This window comes from Phlebotomus papatasi, chromosome 2, assembly GCF_024763615.1.
Source record: "Phlebotomus papatasi isolate M1 chromosome 2, Ppap_2.1, whole genome shotgun sequence".
Taxonomy (NCBI): domain Eukaryota; kingdom Metazoa; phylum Arthropoda; class Insecta; order Diptera; family Psychodidae; genus Phlebotomus; species Phlebotomus papatasi.
In genome coordinates, this window is record NC_077223.1 from 35247674 (window position 1) to 35266535 (window position 18862).

Consider the following 18862-nt stretch of genomic DNA (forward strand, 5'->3'; position numbering starts at 1 on the left):
TGCTTATTCAAAATATTCAAAATTTAGTATGAATTGACAAAATTATAACAGTTCATATGGCCCACTGGGATTCGATTTCGAAAATTCGAAGATGTTGCGAAATTCCCTCACTCTCACACGAAGATGCCATGATGCGTTCTTTTGGTGCGAGGTCTTCATGGAGTTCAGACGTAGTTGACATGAGCTCCGCAAAAAAGTTAAATTTTGTGAAGTACAGAGTGTAGTAGGTAATATGTGTGGCCCCCAACGGGATATCAGCGAGGTGTTTGCTGATATTGCTCTTGTCGAGGATCGAATAGTTGAGACAGCGTACGCCGAGGGTTTTAGTGAAGGCGTCACCTCGGGAAATACCGACGCTTACCATTTGGGGTACCACAGAGGCGCGGAAATTGGGGCTGAATTTGGTTACTATTTAGGGATTGTGGCTTTGAATGAAAATTGTGCGAGAAAGAAGCAAGCTGATGCAGTAAAATCCCTAAAACAGTCTCTCGAGGGATTTCAAGGTTATAATTGTGGATTGGAGGAAAAAATTTCGGTAATTCGTGGAAAATTCCACAAAGTCTGTGCCCTCCTGGGCATCAAGGGGGCCATTAAGACTGGAGAATTGGATTTCTAATGATGTGTACAGCAGATAAAGTTCAGGAGACGCTCGGAAGGACACTTGACTTCCTGAAAGAGCATCAGAATTTAATTGATTGCCACGTGGTGGACTTCCTGTGGAACAATCATTGGGAGAAGCTCCTTCCAGTAGACCTGCGAAAAGAATTGGATGCAAATGGGGGCGAAATCATTGAAAATCTCCAATCGATATTGTCTGGAAACTGTCCCTATAAGCAGCTCAGGGAGTTTCTCACAAAGGCCAAAAATCATAGCTTAGCTTCTTTTGACCAAGCCATAAATCTAGAGGATTTTCTACCTGAAGAACAGCCCCTGAAAGTAACGGACTTCATGACGCCTAAAAAGATGCATGAGGTATGTAAAAAAAAACCAAATAACTAAAAAATACACATTTATTCTTTAAAATGAAATTTTACATTTCCTAAATTATTTATCATGAAATAGATATTTATCCGTAAATATTTTTATTTTACATGGTTTGATAAGGGAAAGTGCCCAGGCATTGCAAGGTCCCAAGCTTCACAATGACTAAATTTTTCCTGTCTATAATTTAATATTTTACTATTATTAATATTATTATTATATGTTCCTGTTCCTATAATGATTCCTAGTTTTTAAAATATCGGTGCGATAAGTCACATTAATTGAAAAACATAGGAAAAATTAGTCATTATGAAGCTCGGGACCGTGCAAAGCATGGGCACTTTCTCCTACATCCTGATAGATGCTCAGAGTCTGAGCTAAATACTACGGAAAAATGGTTGTTTGTTTTAAATGATTCCATCCGAAAATTATTCATTTTTTTTTGTTATTTATTATAAAATTATTCATTTTTAATAATTTCTAAACTCCATGCGATGAGAAACCAAGATTTGGGAATCTCCAATTTCATTTTTAAGACAAAGACTAGATTAAAGAGATCGGAATGGTTTTGTTGCCTTAATATGGAAAGACTTGAATTCTTGATTTATTGAATTTTTTGAACACAAACCAAACCCCCTTTTGATTTCCGATTTGGAAAAATTAGTGTAACGGCGTTATCACACTTGCACATTAAAATTTTAATGTGATTCACATTAATTGTCGCTTGTGAGCGTCCAAATATATTATTTGTGTCTTTGAGTCACTTAATATTTGGGGTTTTTCTATTTATTGATAAAGAAGTGGACTTGACCTTCAAAAATAAGTGTAAATTTACCTAAAGCATAAATATTTTTCACATTAAAAAATTAAATAGAAAATCGCATTAATTTTTCGCATTAATGCTATAAATCAATTTATATCAAATTTTGCGGGCCAAGTCTACCTTTTTATCAACAAATAGATCAAATTTTGAATATAAAATGATTCAAACACACAAATTACACATTTGGACTCTCACCATCGACAATTAATGTGAATCATATTAAAATTTTAATGTGCAAGTGTGATAACATAGTTAGGGTTATTGAGAAACTTTTGAGCCTGTGTTTAAAAATTCCCAAGTTGAACATTGTATGGACCAAAGAAAGACCATAAAGTCGTCAAGTCTTTCTTTTATATTGGAGCTGAATTACCAAGAAAGGGAAATTTTTTTTCAAATTATTTCCAGACATTTTTTCTGTCGTATTTATTTTCAATTGCCCTCATAAGTGGCTACAGGGCCAAGAAGAAAGCAAAACACTTGAACATTCTAATACATTGTCTGTCTAGTGTAACGCACAGAAAATATTTGTACACTTTGTAGTACTTTTAATTTATTCAAATGTCTTTTCTTGAAAGATAAAACATTGGAGGATTTTCTTGTTTCAGAAACTTATAGCAATATTTCACTCGATTGAGAACAATTGTCTTTTTTGTTTTCAGTAATATTTTTACAAGTTTTGTATTTCGACCCCGATCAGCTCTTCTCAGGTTCTCTTTTATTCAGCAAGAGATAAGGAATGCATTGTCAAGTGCTTTATTTCTCAAACATCGTTATACCCTGTAAAAGAAATATGCTTACTTTATAAACATAATCAGCATTGAAAGTTTTTGATTCGTAGAAAGGAATACATACGATAAATTATTTTATTGTGACTTCGATGCTATATCACAGAAGTACTTTAGTGTCCTTTACCGGTTCACAATCAATTTTAATACACCAACGACTCCTTCATATTATCATAGACGAAAGGTAGAAAATTTTACTCATACATACAAGTTGCCGATAGGTATCTCGAAGCCCAACGGCTTTTGCAGATTGCCCGCTCGACGCGTCGATGATATAAGAGAGACGAGAGAAATGATGAGAAAGGAGAAGAACGATGTTTTTTCGTTCTGTTTAAAAAGATTTATGTTTCAGTTGGGGTAAGTGGGACATCCTGGAATGTGGAGCAGCTTTGAAATTGTGATTTTTTTCCTATGTTCGAATGGAACTGAGCCTTCATGCTGCAATGACCGCCTAGAACCGTACTTCTTCTATATGAAATATTGTATTTTTTGAGTTGGAGGATATATTAGAAAAATATTACTAATGTAATTTCTCTATTCTTTTTTCCTGTTCAATCATATTTCCATATTTCAGATGAATATCAATCTTTGCATAATCTTTTGGAATCACTGATCTACTAGAGATCAAATTAATTCATAAATCATAAAAGTATTTGAAAAGCAGAAAATCGGTACTTAACCGATTCATTACCGAAATGTTCACCAGGACCAGCTCTAAAACATATCCAAAAATAATTGAAAAAGCTTGGGCCAATTTTGAGGAAAATTGGAAATACCTCAATTTTGACCTATTTTTGGGGGATAGGGAACGTATGAAATGGGAGGGTGGAAAACTAAAGAGGTTGGGTACAAGATAATGTCATTTGAGGAAGGGTCACCGAAGACCGGAAGTCGATATCTCTTACCGTTTAAGCTCCAGAACAGTGAGAAGTTGAAAAAAAGTCGATTATATAACTGCTCTCCCTTTGAGTTCGAGCAGTAAAAAAGAGAGGGGATAGTAACGTGATCTAGTGCCGCACCAATAAAAACGCTTTATAAAGTGACTAACGAATACATTCAAACATCTACCTTCAGTCTATGGTACATATAAAGGAGTCGTTGTAATACACAGTAAAAAATTTACAACCACTATCGTTGGTAATTTTTGCACGAGCGCTATGGTTGTGAAGTTTGTGTATTGTCAACTTTATAAAATGGCTTCCTTATAATTTTGATTGTAGAGCAATTTTGTTCGGTTTATGTGTATTATCTGTGAAAAGTCTCTGTATTAAACAAAGAAAAAAAGAAAAAAAAAGAAAAAACATGAAGAGAGGGTCTGAGACTTGAACCCATAACCTCTGCGTTGATGGTCTCGTGCTTTCCGGCTGCGCCACGAACTTGCTTACTTCTCTTAAGCAAATGGCCAAGAGTTGCATCGTCAATTTTTCTAATTTACATGATGCTTCCTCTGTTTTCTGTTATTACATGTTACATAATTATTCCTCATTTTTCACGACTGAGGCACATTTTAAGAATCCAGTGAATGATTCTAGAAGACAATTAGGCACTTAGAAATGCAAATAATGTCTAAAATCTTAGAAAAATTGCAATAGTGAACAATGAAATTTTGACAGTTCTCACACAAATTTTCCAATACACAAACTTAATTTTACTAACATTATGCTAGTATCGTACTACAAATATGATAGTAATTTTACAATTTACAACCAAAATGCTTGTGACAATACACAAATTTCCCCATACACAACTTTATTTCTCACACAATTTTTTACTGTGTACACTAGAGAACGAATTTATCAAGAGAATGGGGTCATGTTTGGGCTCGTTGGAAAGGCCTTGGAATTTCCTATAAAACAACCGGTTCCAATCGGTTTTGAATCGGTAATAAACCGGTTCATAACTGATAAATAGTTTTTCTACGGAATACAATTAAATCACTCCTGAGGTGTATTTTGGGAAATATTTTGAGTGATTTATAAATCGGTTCAAATCGGTTGTGAACCGGTTATTTACCGATAAGTAATTTTTGTTCGAATATAATCTTTATTACTCTTTAAGTTTTTTTTGTGGAATCTATTGAGTGATTTATGAATCGATTTAAATCAGTTGAGTACCGTTAAACGGTAAATGATGCGAGGTATAGCATCTACGTGACGAGTTCGAGCATTTCGCAAAGCCTGAGACGCTTTGCCACCCGTTTTATTCGAAATTCAAGAAGAAGCAATTTCAGCCATGTTTTGATTGATTTATAAATCTATTCAAATCGGTTGTGAACCGGTTATGAACCGATAAATAATTTTTGTGCAAAAATCTTTTTTTTTTTACTCTTAACATCATTTTCTAGAATCTTTGGAGTGATTTACAAATCGGTTTAAATTGATTGAGAACCGGTAAACGATAAATAATGATGTGAAAGTACTTTTGAAAGATAGCATCTAAGTCACGAGTTCTCGACCACTTCGCAAAGCCTAGGACGCTTTGCCATCCCTTTTAAGTGATCTCTAAATTGTTTTAAATCGGTTATGAACTAGTAAACTCCAGGGGGAGACATTAGCTTTGAAAAATGCGACCAGTTTTAGTGTAAATTTTTCCCTCTTTTCGTACACATTTCACGAGATATCTCCGAAACTACGTAGGTTGCCAATTTGCGGTTTTCGGTTGCCCATTGTATATTAAATTGGCATCTATTTTGTATTTGTATTTTTTGCTAATTCATTTCACAAAGGAAGAAAACACCGAATAAACTCAAGTTTTTTCGGCACGCTAGAAACATATAGGAAACATAGGAAACGTCATGCCCCTGAGTAAACTTAAAAAGACATTTGGAACAACAAAAGACACCACAAAATTTCCAAACTTTTGTGAATGGTTTTTTAAAAATAAAAGTTTAAATTTTTGGATTAAAAAGTAGATAAATATTAAAGAAATATTTTTTTTGTTACAAAATTATTTAAGGTAAAATCTGCAAGTCGCTTGGTATCCTGGCTCTGTTCAAAGTCAAAGTCTCCAATAGTTGTTGTTGATGCTGGAGATGGGAAGGGATATCTGTCTTCATGCCTTGCATTTGAATACAACTTACCAGTAATTGGATTAGAGGCAAATGCTGATTACCAGAAAAGTGCTAAAAATCGAGTGGCAAAATTGAAGGTATTTTTTGGGTTTAAGATTATTAATATTATAAAGGTTTAACTTTTATTTTATTTTTTTTGCAGAAAAAGTGGAAAATATCCGATCGTGAAAAAAACTACAAATCGATGGCTATAACTGTGACCAGTGATCTTAGGATCGGTAAAATATCACAGGAAGCCTTTTCAATGGACGATGAAAAGAACTTCTGCCTCAGTGGTCTTCATACTTGTGGAGATCTAGCTGTTAGTTGTTTGGAGATCTTCATCAGAGATCCTTATGTGAGATATCTCTGCAACATTGGTTGCTGCTACAATTTGCTGTCCAGGTTTCCCGTGAGTACTTATTTGGCAAATCAGAATTTTTTACTAAGTGATAGAGCAAAAATGTTAGCTTGTCAGTCACTCAATAGAATATTACAGGGTAGTTTACCAAAGAATTCATTGCATTTCAGAACATTTTTTGAACAACTTCTCAAAGAGAAATATCCTTTGAAGGATTTTGAACAATTGGGCAAAATCAAATGCAAAAATTTTAATGAATATTTTAAAATATGCTGTGAAAAAATGCATTTAGAACCATTTTATTCAGATGAAGAAATTTGTGAAAAATTTAGCAAATATGATAGGAAAAATTTAGATATTTTTTATATTCTTAGATCAAGTATTGCTGAAGCTATTGAAGCAGTTATAATTTTGGATAGGATCCTTTTTATAATTGAAACTTGCAGAGAGAGTAAGGTTCATTTGGTAAAACTATTTCAGCAAGATATTTCACCAAGATGCTTTGCAATTCTTGCGGAAAAGTTACCATGACAATGTTTAAATTATGGTCAAAGTTTCAATTTAAGTTAAATTTAATTTACATTTAATTTAAATCACATGAAAATGTGTTTTATTATTGTGAGAAAACCAGAAATTTGGTAGAAAGGAGGAATAATTCGTCGGAAAGTGGAATCACTTTTAGAAAAACGTCAACTCTTTCCTCTGTAAACGGCAACACTGGAAAGAGTTTCCGTTTTTCTAAGAGTGACTCCACTTTCCGACGAATTCGAGTTCCTTTCTACTATGCTTTTACTATATTCAATATTTTTCTTTTAAGTTTTTAAGTTGGGCATGGAGCAATGGACAGATGGTTCGAACTAACAGTCTAACTTCTTGTTCAACAGGTGAGGGTAAATTTAACCCTTGGAAGGCCTTAAATTTAGCCTTTCTATTTAGGTTCTTTGCCGTCAAGTTGGCAACGGACGAAATTTCACAACTTGAATTCAAAATCTCAAGTTGAAATTCAATTGTTTTTCTACAAAGCGTAGAAAAGACTAGTCGTCCTGTCTATCCATACAATTTTTAATGGAATTTGTATGGGTTGAATGTTATTACTCAAAAGAATCAGTTTAGTCATCAATTCATACTAAATGACTAAAGATTCTGTCAGTATACCCAATATTCAACGATTTTATTGATTAAGGGTTAAGATTAACCCATGTTTTTAGCCCTATTTTCTGACATCTTGATGAACATGTATACTACAGTATTCTTGTTATCAAGCCTTTGCCAGAATAAGATTCAATTATTTTGGGGTTTTAAAACTTTTTTATTAGGGTGGCCTGTGGTCACCGGTTGTAATGACCTAACTTTTAAAACAGGGTTCAAAAATAGCCCTAGTTTAACTGCAATTGAATACACCGTTTAGTACGGTTAACCAATGGCAGTTAAGATATTTTCTTGTTATCAAACCTTTGCCAGACAATTTTTAGACTTTATTGAACACTTGGTGGTTTCTTTGTCCATTATTTTTATCTTTAAATGTGTCAGGATTGGCGCAGAATCGGCTTAACGTTAGGAATTAGTTGTGTAATGGTTTGTCCACTATTTGCAACTAATTCGTTATTTATTGAAGCACAAGGTTCTTTAATTAGAACTTTTGCTGAGAATTTTCTCGGTGACTTTAAAAAGGAAGAGGCATCACACAAGTCCTTACAGGTCAGTAAGGATTAGTAGTCCAAAAGACAAAGTGCACTTTGGGGTAGACACAATCTTTATTCTATTCTTTCTTACAAAGGTCGTCTCACAAAGCTCGGTATAACCTTTCTGGACAACTGAACACCTCTATCAAATTTGTCCCCCTTTTTATAAGCCTTCTTTTCTTAAGCAATTCAAGGCTAAACATTTTTTCCATCTTTATGTATCCAAGGCAAAAGTTTTATTTCTTTGCAGAAATGTACGGCTCTAAGTGTTTTAAACGCCCCACTAGTAACACATGTGTCAAAAAGTTCTTAGACTAAATGTCTTTAAGGCGTCTACACATTGGGAGCATTTTTTGACGAAAATAGCTCCCAATGTGTAGACGCCTTTACACATTAGGAGCAATTTTTGTCAAAAAATGCTTTTTTGAAGGACAATGTTTGCGCTGCTGTAGGTGGAAACGTCAAAATTCTGTCAAAAATGCGTTTTTTGATGAAAATTGCTCCCAATTAGACACCTTGGTACATAGATGGCGCTACAAATTATTTTTTTCTTTATTCATCAAAATAATCTTGAAGGGTTACACACAGAGTCTATAGATTCTCTAGCATTTCTATTCCCTTTGTTCCGGAAATGTTAATTTTACCCTGCAATATTGATCCGAAATCGGTGTAAATATAACACTTTTTAGGTGTATTATGGGTTAAAGTTACCCTTTTTTCATGTTGATTTTACCCTCAAAAGGTGTAAAATTAACATTAAAAAATATTGATATATTTTTACACCCGAAAAGTGCTAAAGTTATGGCGAAAAAAAGTTAATCGCACCCCCATTTTTCTCAGTGAAGACACACTTAGTACTTATGCCAAGAGACGACTTAGCGGAAAATGGTAGAAATGTGGTTTAACCAGTATTTCGATTATAAATACGCTAAATCGTCTATCAAGGCCCTTATCAATAAAGCACCGGCTCCAGTATCCATTAAGAAATTAAATGGTCGAGCATATTTGATAAAAGTCATCCGCTACGCCTCAAATTTTTTCCACAATAAATTTATTATCCTTTGATAGACTAAAAAAATCATAACAAATATTTTGTTTTGTTCTATCCTTTATGTATGTCTGGAGACATTGATCCAAATGAATTGTGGTGATCCCAACTTGTAAAGAACTCACTTCACAAGTCCTCACAGATTGTAATGGACTCACAAACATTTGTCCTCAGAAGAACGATGGATCAGAAGTTCAAAAGACAAAGTGCACTTTAGGTTGACACAAACTTTATTCCATCCTTTCGTACAAAGATCTCACAATGATCGGTGTAACCTTTCTGGACAACTGAACACCTCTATCAAATTTGTTCCCTTTTTATAATCTTTCTTTTCTCAAGCAATTCAGTGCTAAACATTTCTTCCTTCTTTGTGTATCTTCGCCCTAAGTGATCTCGGTCATTATCTCCAAATTCGCAATCCTTTGATATATCGATCTCATAATCAAATTTCAAAATATTATCTCCTCAATGAAACACTTTTTTTTGGGCTGCTACACTTTTTATTGAAGAAGATTATACTGCCCAGTGGTATGGGCTAGGTTTACACTGTGACTGAACCGACCTCTTGAATTAACTAAGTGCGGGGTTCTTAATTATCTTCCCAGCAGAAAAAGGGAGAGGAAATACGTGTCAATAATATTGATGGTTTTTTATTACATTTAAAAGGCATGACCGTTACAGTTCTTGCCTATTATGTTCTATGATTTTTATTTAAATTATTTATATTTTATATTGCGAAAGTTGATTCCCACTTCTGATATTGACAGATGGGATTTATTTTTAATATGTTGATAAAATCTACTTAGGAATGACGAAATGACAATAACGGAAACACGAACGACCTGTTCGAAAGGTGAAAAAAAAGCACTAAGCAGAGTGAAGATTGTCCTGATTAACCGTCAGGGGTTTTTGTTTTTGATAAGCCGTCAAGAACTAGTTGATAGAGCTATTTTACGATAAGCCGTCGAAAAATATCCTATCCTACCGACTGCGCCAATTATGAATTCCGAGCAGGGAAATCAGAATGTTGAAAATAAAGAAGACTTTGTGGTAAACCAACTGGAGGGGGGTTCACCTTGTTGTCTCCGGATCCAGTAGTGAAACACAACTCACTTTTTTTAGAGCTGTTTTATTTAAGGAAGAATACACTGCCCAATGACATGGGCCACGTTTACACAGTGACTGACCCCTTCCTTAGATTCAACTACCCTTTTTATATCAAAATTCTCCACTCACCCCCTATTTTCTCGACATTATTTCCCGTGAGAAGGTGTCCAATTAGTGATTCAGGACAACCCTTTAGATAGCGATCGTCTGGAGACGATCGCTCGGTGCATGTTCAACTTTCCACCTTCATTATCTCTAGAGTTTTTTCCCATACCTTATATATCCTTAAGAAAGAGATTGCTTAATTAGGATGACCAAGGACCTCACACGTTGTCGTTCTCTATTTCTTTTTCAGGATTTTATTGCTCTTCTTGGCGCGAGCTCTAATTTAACGACCGTCTCGAAGAGAAAGTAATCTTAAGAACTTGTCACTATAGATCACCTATTTTACGAGCTCTTCAGGAATAGAGGGTGCCTTTGTCTGCCTAATAAGCCAACAAATGCACCCCTTTTTTTTCTTCTTGGTCCTCATATCTTGCCCATCGTGATTTTATGACCTTTTTGAGATCACCTGCCTTTTCTCTAATGAGCGTGGTGTGTTTATTACCCTGAAGGGGTACTAATGACTTCAAGGGGTTATTTTTATCTTTGGGCTACAAATTCCTTGAGGACCAATTTCCCAGAGAACTTTCTCATGATACTGAACATGATCTATCATGTCTCTTCTTGAACGAGCGTGCATGATCTCGCGTAAATACGGGACAATGGTTGTGATGCAGAAATGAGTCACAACAACTTTTTGCTTCTTTCAATGTCTATTCTCTGGATTTATTACCTTTAAATTTCAATACGTGGTGAGGATTTACCTGAATAAAACGTAAAAAACCTCCTGATTATCCAAGACAAATTCTCCCCAACAATCCCTGGTAATGATACCTGAATAAAACGTAAAAAACCTCCTGATTATCCAAGACAAATTCTCCCCAACAATCCTTGGTAATGATACCTGAAATGGAGAGAACACAGGCCTGTTTATCCTGGCGAAGGAGGATCAATAAAAATTTTCCTCCGTGTTCTTGTGCGCAGAATTTTTCCTGGAAGAGCGCACGCTCGTTGGGCTGGCTGCACGAGGCTGCAGAATTTTCCACTTTTCTTCAACACAAGACACTTTCAGGGAAACACTTGGGGCCTCACTCGATGAGGGTTAAGTTAAACAACTTATGCAGTCGCGAAAGATCACCTTTTGTTTATTTTATTCAATAAATTAAAGAAATTTGTGGCAGAGCGAAAATTACACCCAATCATTTGAACTTGCAGAAAGGAAGAGAAAAAAAAAGTCCGTTATGGAGAGGGGAAAAAATAATCAATTGACACATTAGACAAGTCACCCAATAAATAATCATGGGTTTAAATTTCCATGGACAAATTTAGGATATGTCTTTTTCGCGTGAACAATACGTTTTTCTTCAATTAGTTTTGATTTAGATTTCTTTAGTTGTTTAAACTAAATGCATCCCCCTTTTTGGTCACTCTTATCTCGCCCATCGTCATACTAATGTCTGTGGGCTATAAATTTCGTGAGGACTAATTGCAGTAAAAAAAAGCTCTCGCGATATTTCTTGATATTTCACGAAAGAACCAGCGCGATCATGGATATTTGAAAACCGAGTTGTGATGCACAAAATGCGTCACAAACATATTGTTCTTACTCTGTATTGGATATTTCGTCCTCTTCCGTATCCCATTTAGGTGACACTCCGCAATCGTCCACTTCTATTTCTTGATAACTAATCCTTCTCCTTTCTCCTTTATCTTCATTCCGTTGCATTGGCTCCGCTCGACCTTGGTACTGACGCCAAAATGGTCTGCGACCACGACTGGCTCCGTTTTCTTGACGACCAGACATTGCTTCGATGAAATTATTTTGTATTGTTTTGTCGCAAGGGAAATTTCATACACTGTACGCTTAAACCAAATTTGAAACCGGTCCTCTTATTTTCCTCTTATCCGAATAAGTATGATCTAGCCTTGCGATAATTCCTTTGAAATTTAGCACGGTATCATGGGATGCTATGATAGTATCTGCGTTTCCAAAAATTTTATTACGGATAATTGCGACAGCTTGATAATGTTTCGAAATACCAGTATAAGGTTTGTCCACTTTAATTGGCGGTGTGGGCGGCTTGTCGTCATGATGGATACTTAAACTGTGTTCCATCAAATTCTAGTAAGCATTTGACCAGATCTAATCCATCAGGACATGCCCTAATTGAAGAAATTTCATTGGGTTGATACGAAATATAACCTAAGTCTGACTTGTCAAGGCATTTATCTTTGAGGTTAAAACCTCAATATCCTCTTGAAATTCAAATTTTAACCGATTTGAAAATGTCTCTTGATTTATATTAAAAGTGGACGGAGTTATAGCACGTAGAGTACCCTCATCTACTCCGGTAGTCCTGATTACCTTTCCTTATTGAAGGGGTTCGGTAATCTCTATCCTATTCGGCGCACAAAATCAAATTTAAGACTTTGAAATTTATTCAAAAACGAATGACACAATGGGAAGATAATTAAAAAATATTTCACAAAAAAAGGAATGGAAGTTACACCCGAAAGTCATAATTCAATCGAATGGAAACAAAAATTCAAGAAATTTCAAAAGAAACGAGCAAAGGAAAAAAACAGGGGACACACTTATAATAACATTGCTATCAGTGTTATCACTGTCTGTTGTCCTTTACTTTTAAATTTCTTTTCTGTTTTTTCACGTTCGCACTATAGCGATACTGAATCTCATGATACTGTATATTTCATGAAGGAATTTTCGTGGGAAGGAAAATACTATCGTCCCAACTATTCTTAACTATCTTATTATCCCTGATTAATTTTTTGGCATCAACAAGGAAGCTACTATAACTTGTTGATTGTGCGTATTTTAAATTATAACTTGTTATTTTATGTTTGAGGTAAATGACATTGTATTTATTAAAATGTCTTTGATAAATGAGTAGGAGTTAGATCAGAATGCTCTTCTTGTTTGATATCCTTAGGACGACTCTCGCTATTTCACGGTTTGGGTTCGCCCTCCCTTGTTGGCCTTGAGAAAGGCCGTTTCTTAGAAGTTTTGAGAGTCTGACCCTCTTGCTTCGATCCACTTGGTGGCCGGTTTGGATTAGCTTTATTCATATTTTCCGTTGATAAATGTTTGGGTATCCGGCCCCAAAACCAATTCAGTGTGCAACCAAAATGGTTCCAACTTCAGAATATTGAAGTAATTTTATAAGGTGTTATTTGCCAATATCTTTTTTTTTTTATAAAACTTTAGGGATTTCATATTTTCGTATGTGAAATTCAGCGTTTTTTTTTTAATATCTATATGCCTAGCAGTTATCTGTTAGATTAACGATAGCATTTTCTTGTTATCAAACCTTTGCCAGAAATATAAATAAAACCTCGCTTTGGTTTTACTATTTTATTCTTGTAACTTGTTCTTACAAGAATAGTTTTTGTTATAAAAAATATGTTACGTTCTAAAAATATGATGACCGTAAATAAACCTTGTTAGGCCTTTGTAAGTTACTTACAAAATTTTATATCTTGGAATATTACAAAAGGATATTTATCTACGAATGTACATGTACATTGTGCATATGGTAGAATTTTCTTGTTATCAAACCTTTGCCAGAAATTTAAAGAACCTAACAATAGTAGGTCGTCGACCTCATATTTAGTATATTGGAAAATTGAAATTTCTCGAAAATCTATACTTAAATTTTACTTATATATATCATCTTTATCTATTTATCAAAATTTTCAAGAGATTCTGCTTGAAATTCCGCTCGTTTATGGTTCGAATATTTGTTGTGACCTATCGGGTTCAACTGAATATCAAATATCATCATGTACAGTCTGAATAGTATTATTGCTATAATTATTATTCCAATAATACTTGATACAAAAATTCCAGAATTATCATTGAGTTTGTCTGTGGAAACTTTAAATTTTGGAAGGTCAGGTGTCTCTTTTAATTCATTAATCTGTTGCATGAGGTCTTCTAAATGATTTTCCCCTATATTGGAGGTAATAGGTATGGCACGTATAGGACTATTTATTTGTTTGGCTTTTATTGGTTTATAAGCTTTTGATGATGCAATGGTGTGCGGTTATGTTTGGGGAATCTATGGTGAATGCTGACTGCAAATGTATGCCATCATCCACCACTTGACATTCACCTTGTAGGGACATTAACTCTTTTCCGGAAATAATTTTATAGAGTAAAGTTTTGTGATTATTGCAAAAATACTGTATAGAGGTGTTTTCTTTTACAATGAAGAGGAATAGGTTATCTTCTAGCTGTGCCCAATAATTCCTTTTTGTCTGATACCCTCTCATTTCACAATTTTCCGTATTTCCTATCAATAGTGATATCTCACACGAGGGAACATTAAAGAGTATAGACAATCAGAACAGGACATGACAGATACGCATCTGTTTTAATTCCGTACACTTATTAAATTGATCTGTAGTTAGAAGGCTGTACCGATCTTGGTCTTTATTGGAAGTTATATATGGGTATTCAACGTTTAATATATTATAAGAATTAGAATTCATATAGGGCAAAGGAAGAAGTTGAAATGTATCAAAATCTTGTTTCTCACATAAAGGTATCTTAATAAAGGCCATAATTTGTCTTGAATATGTAACAATATGTAATTGCATAATGCTGTATATTTCATTTAGATTCTCTGTGGGTCATACTACATTATCGTTATGATGGTATCTAATAGCTTTATATTCTTTAAACAATTCTCCAGGTGTTAGTAAGTAACTGCTAACTTGTCCATTGCGACCAGCCTGAATTATGTTCAATATTTTATTCAAACTGAAGAATATGTCATCATATTTATTTAACATATCGGTTCGTAAGGTATTGAAATAATGTTTTAGATGTAACCGTTCAATTTCACTATCTTGAATCTGGAGGGTTGTTTTTTTTTCCAAGAAAATTTTTGATTTTGGTTTAATTGGAGCACGGGGAAGGTTGGGCATACTATTCTTGCTACCAGCAGAATTTTCTGGCTTATCCTCCAAAGTGATTTTGTAGTGCCGTGGTATTTAAGGAAATCGAAACTTTTTTCCAAGTGCATGACCACCTCAGGAAATCCTCCAGTCGGATCGGTTCAGCAGATGATGAATAACAAAAGGTATTGGCACCAATAGTATTTATTTCACTTCTTTGGATTACAACCAGTGCTCTCAATAAAAGTCACTGGCAACTGAACAATTACACTAATTTCGGCAGCCCTTTACTACCATAATCTCAGCTATATAAGACACTGGAATGATTGGAGAATACTCCAATCATTGAACCCTATTTTTCTTACTGTTGTTTGCGCTATACCCTTTTTTATTTTACTATTGGTTCTGTGCTAATTTTGTCTCTATTTTTTGTACTGCACATGCACCCACGAGATGTGGACATCTCATAAATTATGATTGTAAATTATCTCTGCGCGATGGTCTCTTATTTTTTTTTGTCGTTCTCCAAGTGAGAATCTCTCCATCGAACTCTTTTTATTCCTCTTTGGGTTTGATCTTCGTCAACTCCCATAAATTATCTTCGCAGAGTGATCCATAGAATATGGATCATTACAGATCATCTTAAATTTTATCAAATATTCTTACAGAGAATAGTGATCCATAAGATTTGGATCACTACAATTTCTTCCGGAACTTCCACTTTCTTTTTACGTCCTGTTTTCTTATTTGTGTCCTGTCTATTGTCACACGACACACCCCGATTTCGTAACTGTATTATGCGCAGGTTTGTGAACATTGACTAGTCCTGAATTTCAAAGTATTTTCACGATTTTCACTAATTCTCACTCCGAGTTACAATTATTCTTTTCTGCCATTCCCGGGCGAAAACACTAAAAATTATGTTGTGACCCAGCGAACACATCAGACATCAGAATCCAATCTTTAGTGAAAACACATTACACTTTGGGAATTGAACACTTTATTCAGCTTTCAACTCTGAATCTAGAACAATCTTTCTATTACAATTCCCCTTTTTATAATCTTTGTCTTATTTCTAGAAAGATCTGATTACTCATGTGACATTTCTTCCTATTTCACCATTTCTACGAATCCCTCAAGAGATCGTGTGAATTCTCCTTCCGCATTTGTAATGCGCTTGACCCATTAGGCGTCCAGCTAAAAGCATTTAGACAATTTAACTAAACAACCATAAACATGTCATTTTATTAGCCTCCAAATGCGGAAAGAGCATTATTCGGCATGATCAGGAAATGAGATCATACCCTCTGAGGGAATAAGAAAAAATCATATTTAGAGCATTATGAAAAAAAGAATATAGATGGAATGAAATGTAACCCTGATGGGGTTACAATATATTCATTGTACATCAAGAGATATACGGTAACATTTTCTTGTTATCAAACCTTTGCCAGATATTTTTAAGAAACCCCTGATTATGATTTCCAAGCGGTGAAGTTAGAATTTAGAAAATAAAGGCTTGTTGCTTTCGATGTCTACTTTATTCTGCTTAAAAAAAATTGTTACACCTTATATAAGATCGCCCTGTGATACAATAGGAAAAATAATGAGATCATTATCTCTGGCGTACATTTACGGGATCTCTGAATTTTCTCCCTTTTAACTTATTCTATGGTCTTGAGCGCCAAGGGCGGTAATGTTGTGACTCGGCGACACTTCAGGAACTAACTCCCAGTAAAACACACTTCATTTGGGGTTTGAGCACTTTATTGGGACTCACTCTTACAACTCCCTTGCCAAACTTAACAACTTCCCTTCTACAATTCCCCTTTTTATAATTTTTGCCTGAGGAATACAGGACTATTCCTCTTGAAATAGTCGCAATTTATGGAATTCTCGAAGATTTCGTTTACTTCGAACTTTTGGTGAAGTTTTTCTTCCCATATGAAGGGATTTTTTTGTAATACCCGAAGAGGGATTAGGAAACCTCAAATCTGTTTTTGTTTCCAAGCATTATGGTATCATCTACGTGAATGCAATGCTTTATAGTTTTCGTTTTGCTTATATTTTGTTACATTCTCTCATGGTCCCCCCTAAAGGGGATTTGACAGATCGTAATCAAAGAATTATGATTTCCACTGTGGAAATCAGGGATGAAAATAAAGAAGAATGGTGCTTCTTGTTTCGATATTTACTTTATGGATATATGGATTTATATATCGTAATTTTAATGGACCGAATAGACTATAGACATTATAGTGATTGTTTGGATATTATCCGTATATTCACTGGACTGTCTAAAGTTCTCTTCATTGGATTCCATTTTAAAGCGTTCAAATCAGAAACGCATTTTTGAAAAAGCGATAAGACTCGTAAAGAACTCAAAATATTATCTTCTGAATCAACAGGATTTAATTAATATCCGGCTCGTAGTTTACAAATTTGATTGTTCTATGATATACCTTTATGACCATCAGTCCCTACAGGGGCTGAGGGGTATTTAATTGTCTTTCCAGCAGAAAAAGGGAGAGGAAATACGTGTCAATAAAATTGATGGTTTTTTATTACATTTAAAAGGCATGACCGTTACAGTTCTTGCATATTATGTTCTATGATTTTTATTTAAATTATTTACATTGTAAATTGCGAAAGTTGATTCCCATTTCTGAAATTGACAGATGGGATTTATTTTTAATATGTTGATAAAAAATACCTAACTAATTACTAAGAGATAGACTCGATATAGTTTGCTAAAGTAGTATTATTGTGCCCCGGCGACACTTCAGGAACCAACTCCCAGTAATAACACACTTCACTTTAGGAATTGAGTACTTTATTCGGACTCACTGCAACAATTCCCTTGCCAAACTGAACATCTTCACTACAATTCTCTTTTCTTATGATTTTTGCCTTAGTGTTTAGAAAGATCTTATTGATCATACGACATTTCTTTCTATTTCTCAATTTCTACGAATCCCTCAAGAATTCGCACGAATTCTCTCTCCGCATTTGGAATACGCTTGACCCATTTAGGCGTCCAGCTGAAAGCCTTTTAGACGATTCAGCTAAACAACCATAAACATGTCATGCGTTTTATTAGTGTCCAAGTACGCAAAGAGCATTATGTGGCATGATCAGGAAATGAGATACCCTCTGAGGGAATAGAAATCATATTTGTAGCGTAAGGAAAGAAATGAAATTGCTATGTGAAAAGGAACATGAATTAGATGAAATATAACCCTGAAGGGGTTACAACAGTTTATGACGAAGGTCACGTCTGGTCAATTTGAAACCCAGCCTACGTATTGTCCGATATAAATTTGTGGAAATTATGCTATTGATCTACTATAGAAGCATTTTTAAAAAATCATTTTTTCTTATAGGAACGCTTGTCCGTCCATCAATATCAAGCGTTGTTTTATATTGTTAGGCTATTACCTAATATAGCTTTTGCTAACTTCATGATTTTATTTGAGATTTTTATGTTTTATTTAAAATATCATTCTATCCTATCTTTCATGTATGTCGTATGTTGTTTCATCAATCAATTGGTGATTGAATTATCATTTTTTGGCACTATTTTTGGACTGCTAAACTATTTAAGGAAGATTGTTACACTACCCAATGACATGGGCAAAGTTTCATTCAAGACTTAACTAGCTGATTTTATTTAGCTAGACTTTTTTGTACAGTTGATGTTGTCTCCTCAATAAAACACTATTTTATTGGGCTGCTACACTTTTTATTGAAGAAGGTTGCACTGCCCAGTGGTATGGGCTAGGTTTACACTGTGACTGAACCGACCTCTTGAATTAACTAAGTGCGGGGTTCTTAATTATCTTCCCAGCAGAAAAATGGAGAGGAAATACGTGTCAATAAAATTGATGGTTTTTTATTACATATAAAAGTCATGACCGTTATAGTTCTTGCATATTATGTTCTATGATTTTTATTTAAATTATTTATATTGTAAATTGCGAAAGTTGATTCCCACTTCTGATATT

General features: G+C 34.5%; 2 protein-coding genes across 5 annotated transcripts in view; both read left to right on the forward strand.

The window, feature by feature from the left end:
- Positions 1-18862, forward strand: part of LOC129802329 (probable methyltransferase-like protein 25) — a 25341-nt gene continuing 6479 nt past the window's right edge. The window contains exons 1-4 of one of the 4 annotated variants that reach the window (XM_055848062.1): positions 115-972; positions 5545-5736; positions 5802-6050; positions 10192-18688. In XM_055848062.1, coding sequence (XP_055704037.1) covers positions 616-972; positions 5545-5736; positions 5802-6050; positions 10192-10251 — 858 coding nt within the window. In that variant the 5' untranslated portion in view covers positions 115-615 and the 3' untranslated portion in view covers positions 10252-18688. Of the gene's footprint in view, positions 973-5544; positions 5737-5801; positions 6594-10191; positions 18689-18862 lie in introns of those variants that run through there. The other 3 variants (XM_055848063.1, XM_055848060.1, XM_055848061.1) reach the window with 3 other exon arrangements.
- LOC129800931 (protein LTO1 homolog) lies at positions 233-616 on the forward strand. The gene has a single exon (XM_055845674.1). It carries the CDS (start codon positions 233-235, stop codon positions 614-616), a length of 384 nt encoding a protein of 127 aa, XP_055701649.1.

Excerpts from the sequence above, each read along its gene's own strand:
- LOC129800931 (XM_055845674.1), top strand. The coding sequence starts at position 233 with ATGTGTGGCCCCCAACGGGATATCAGCGAGGTGTTTGCTGATATTGCT.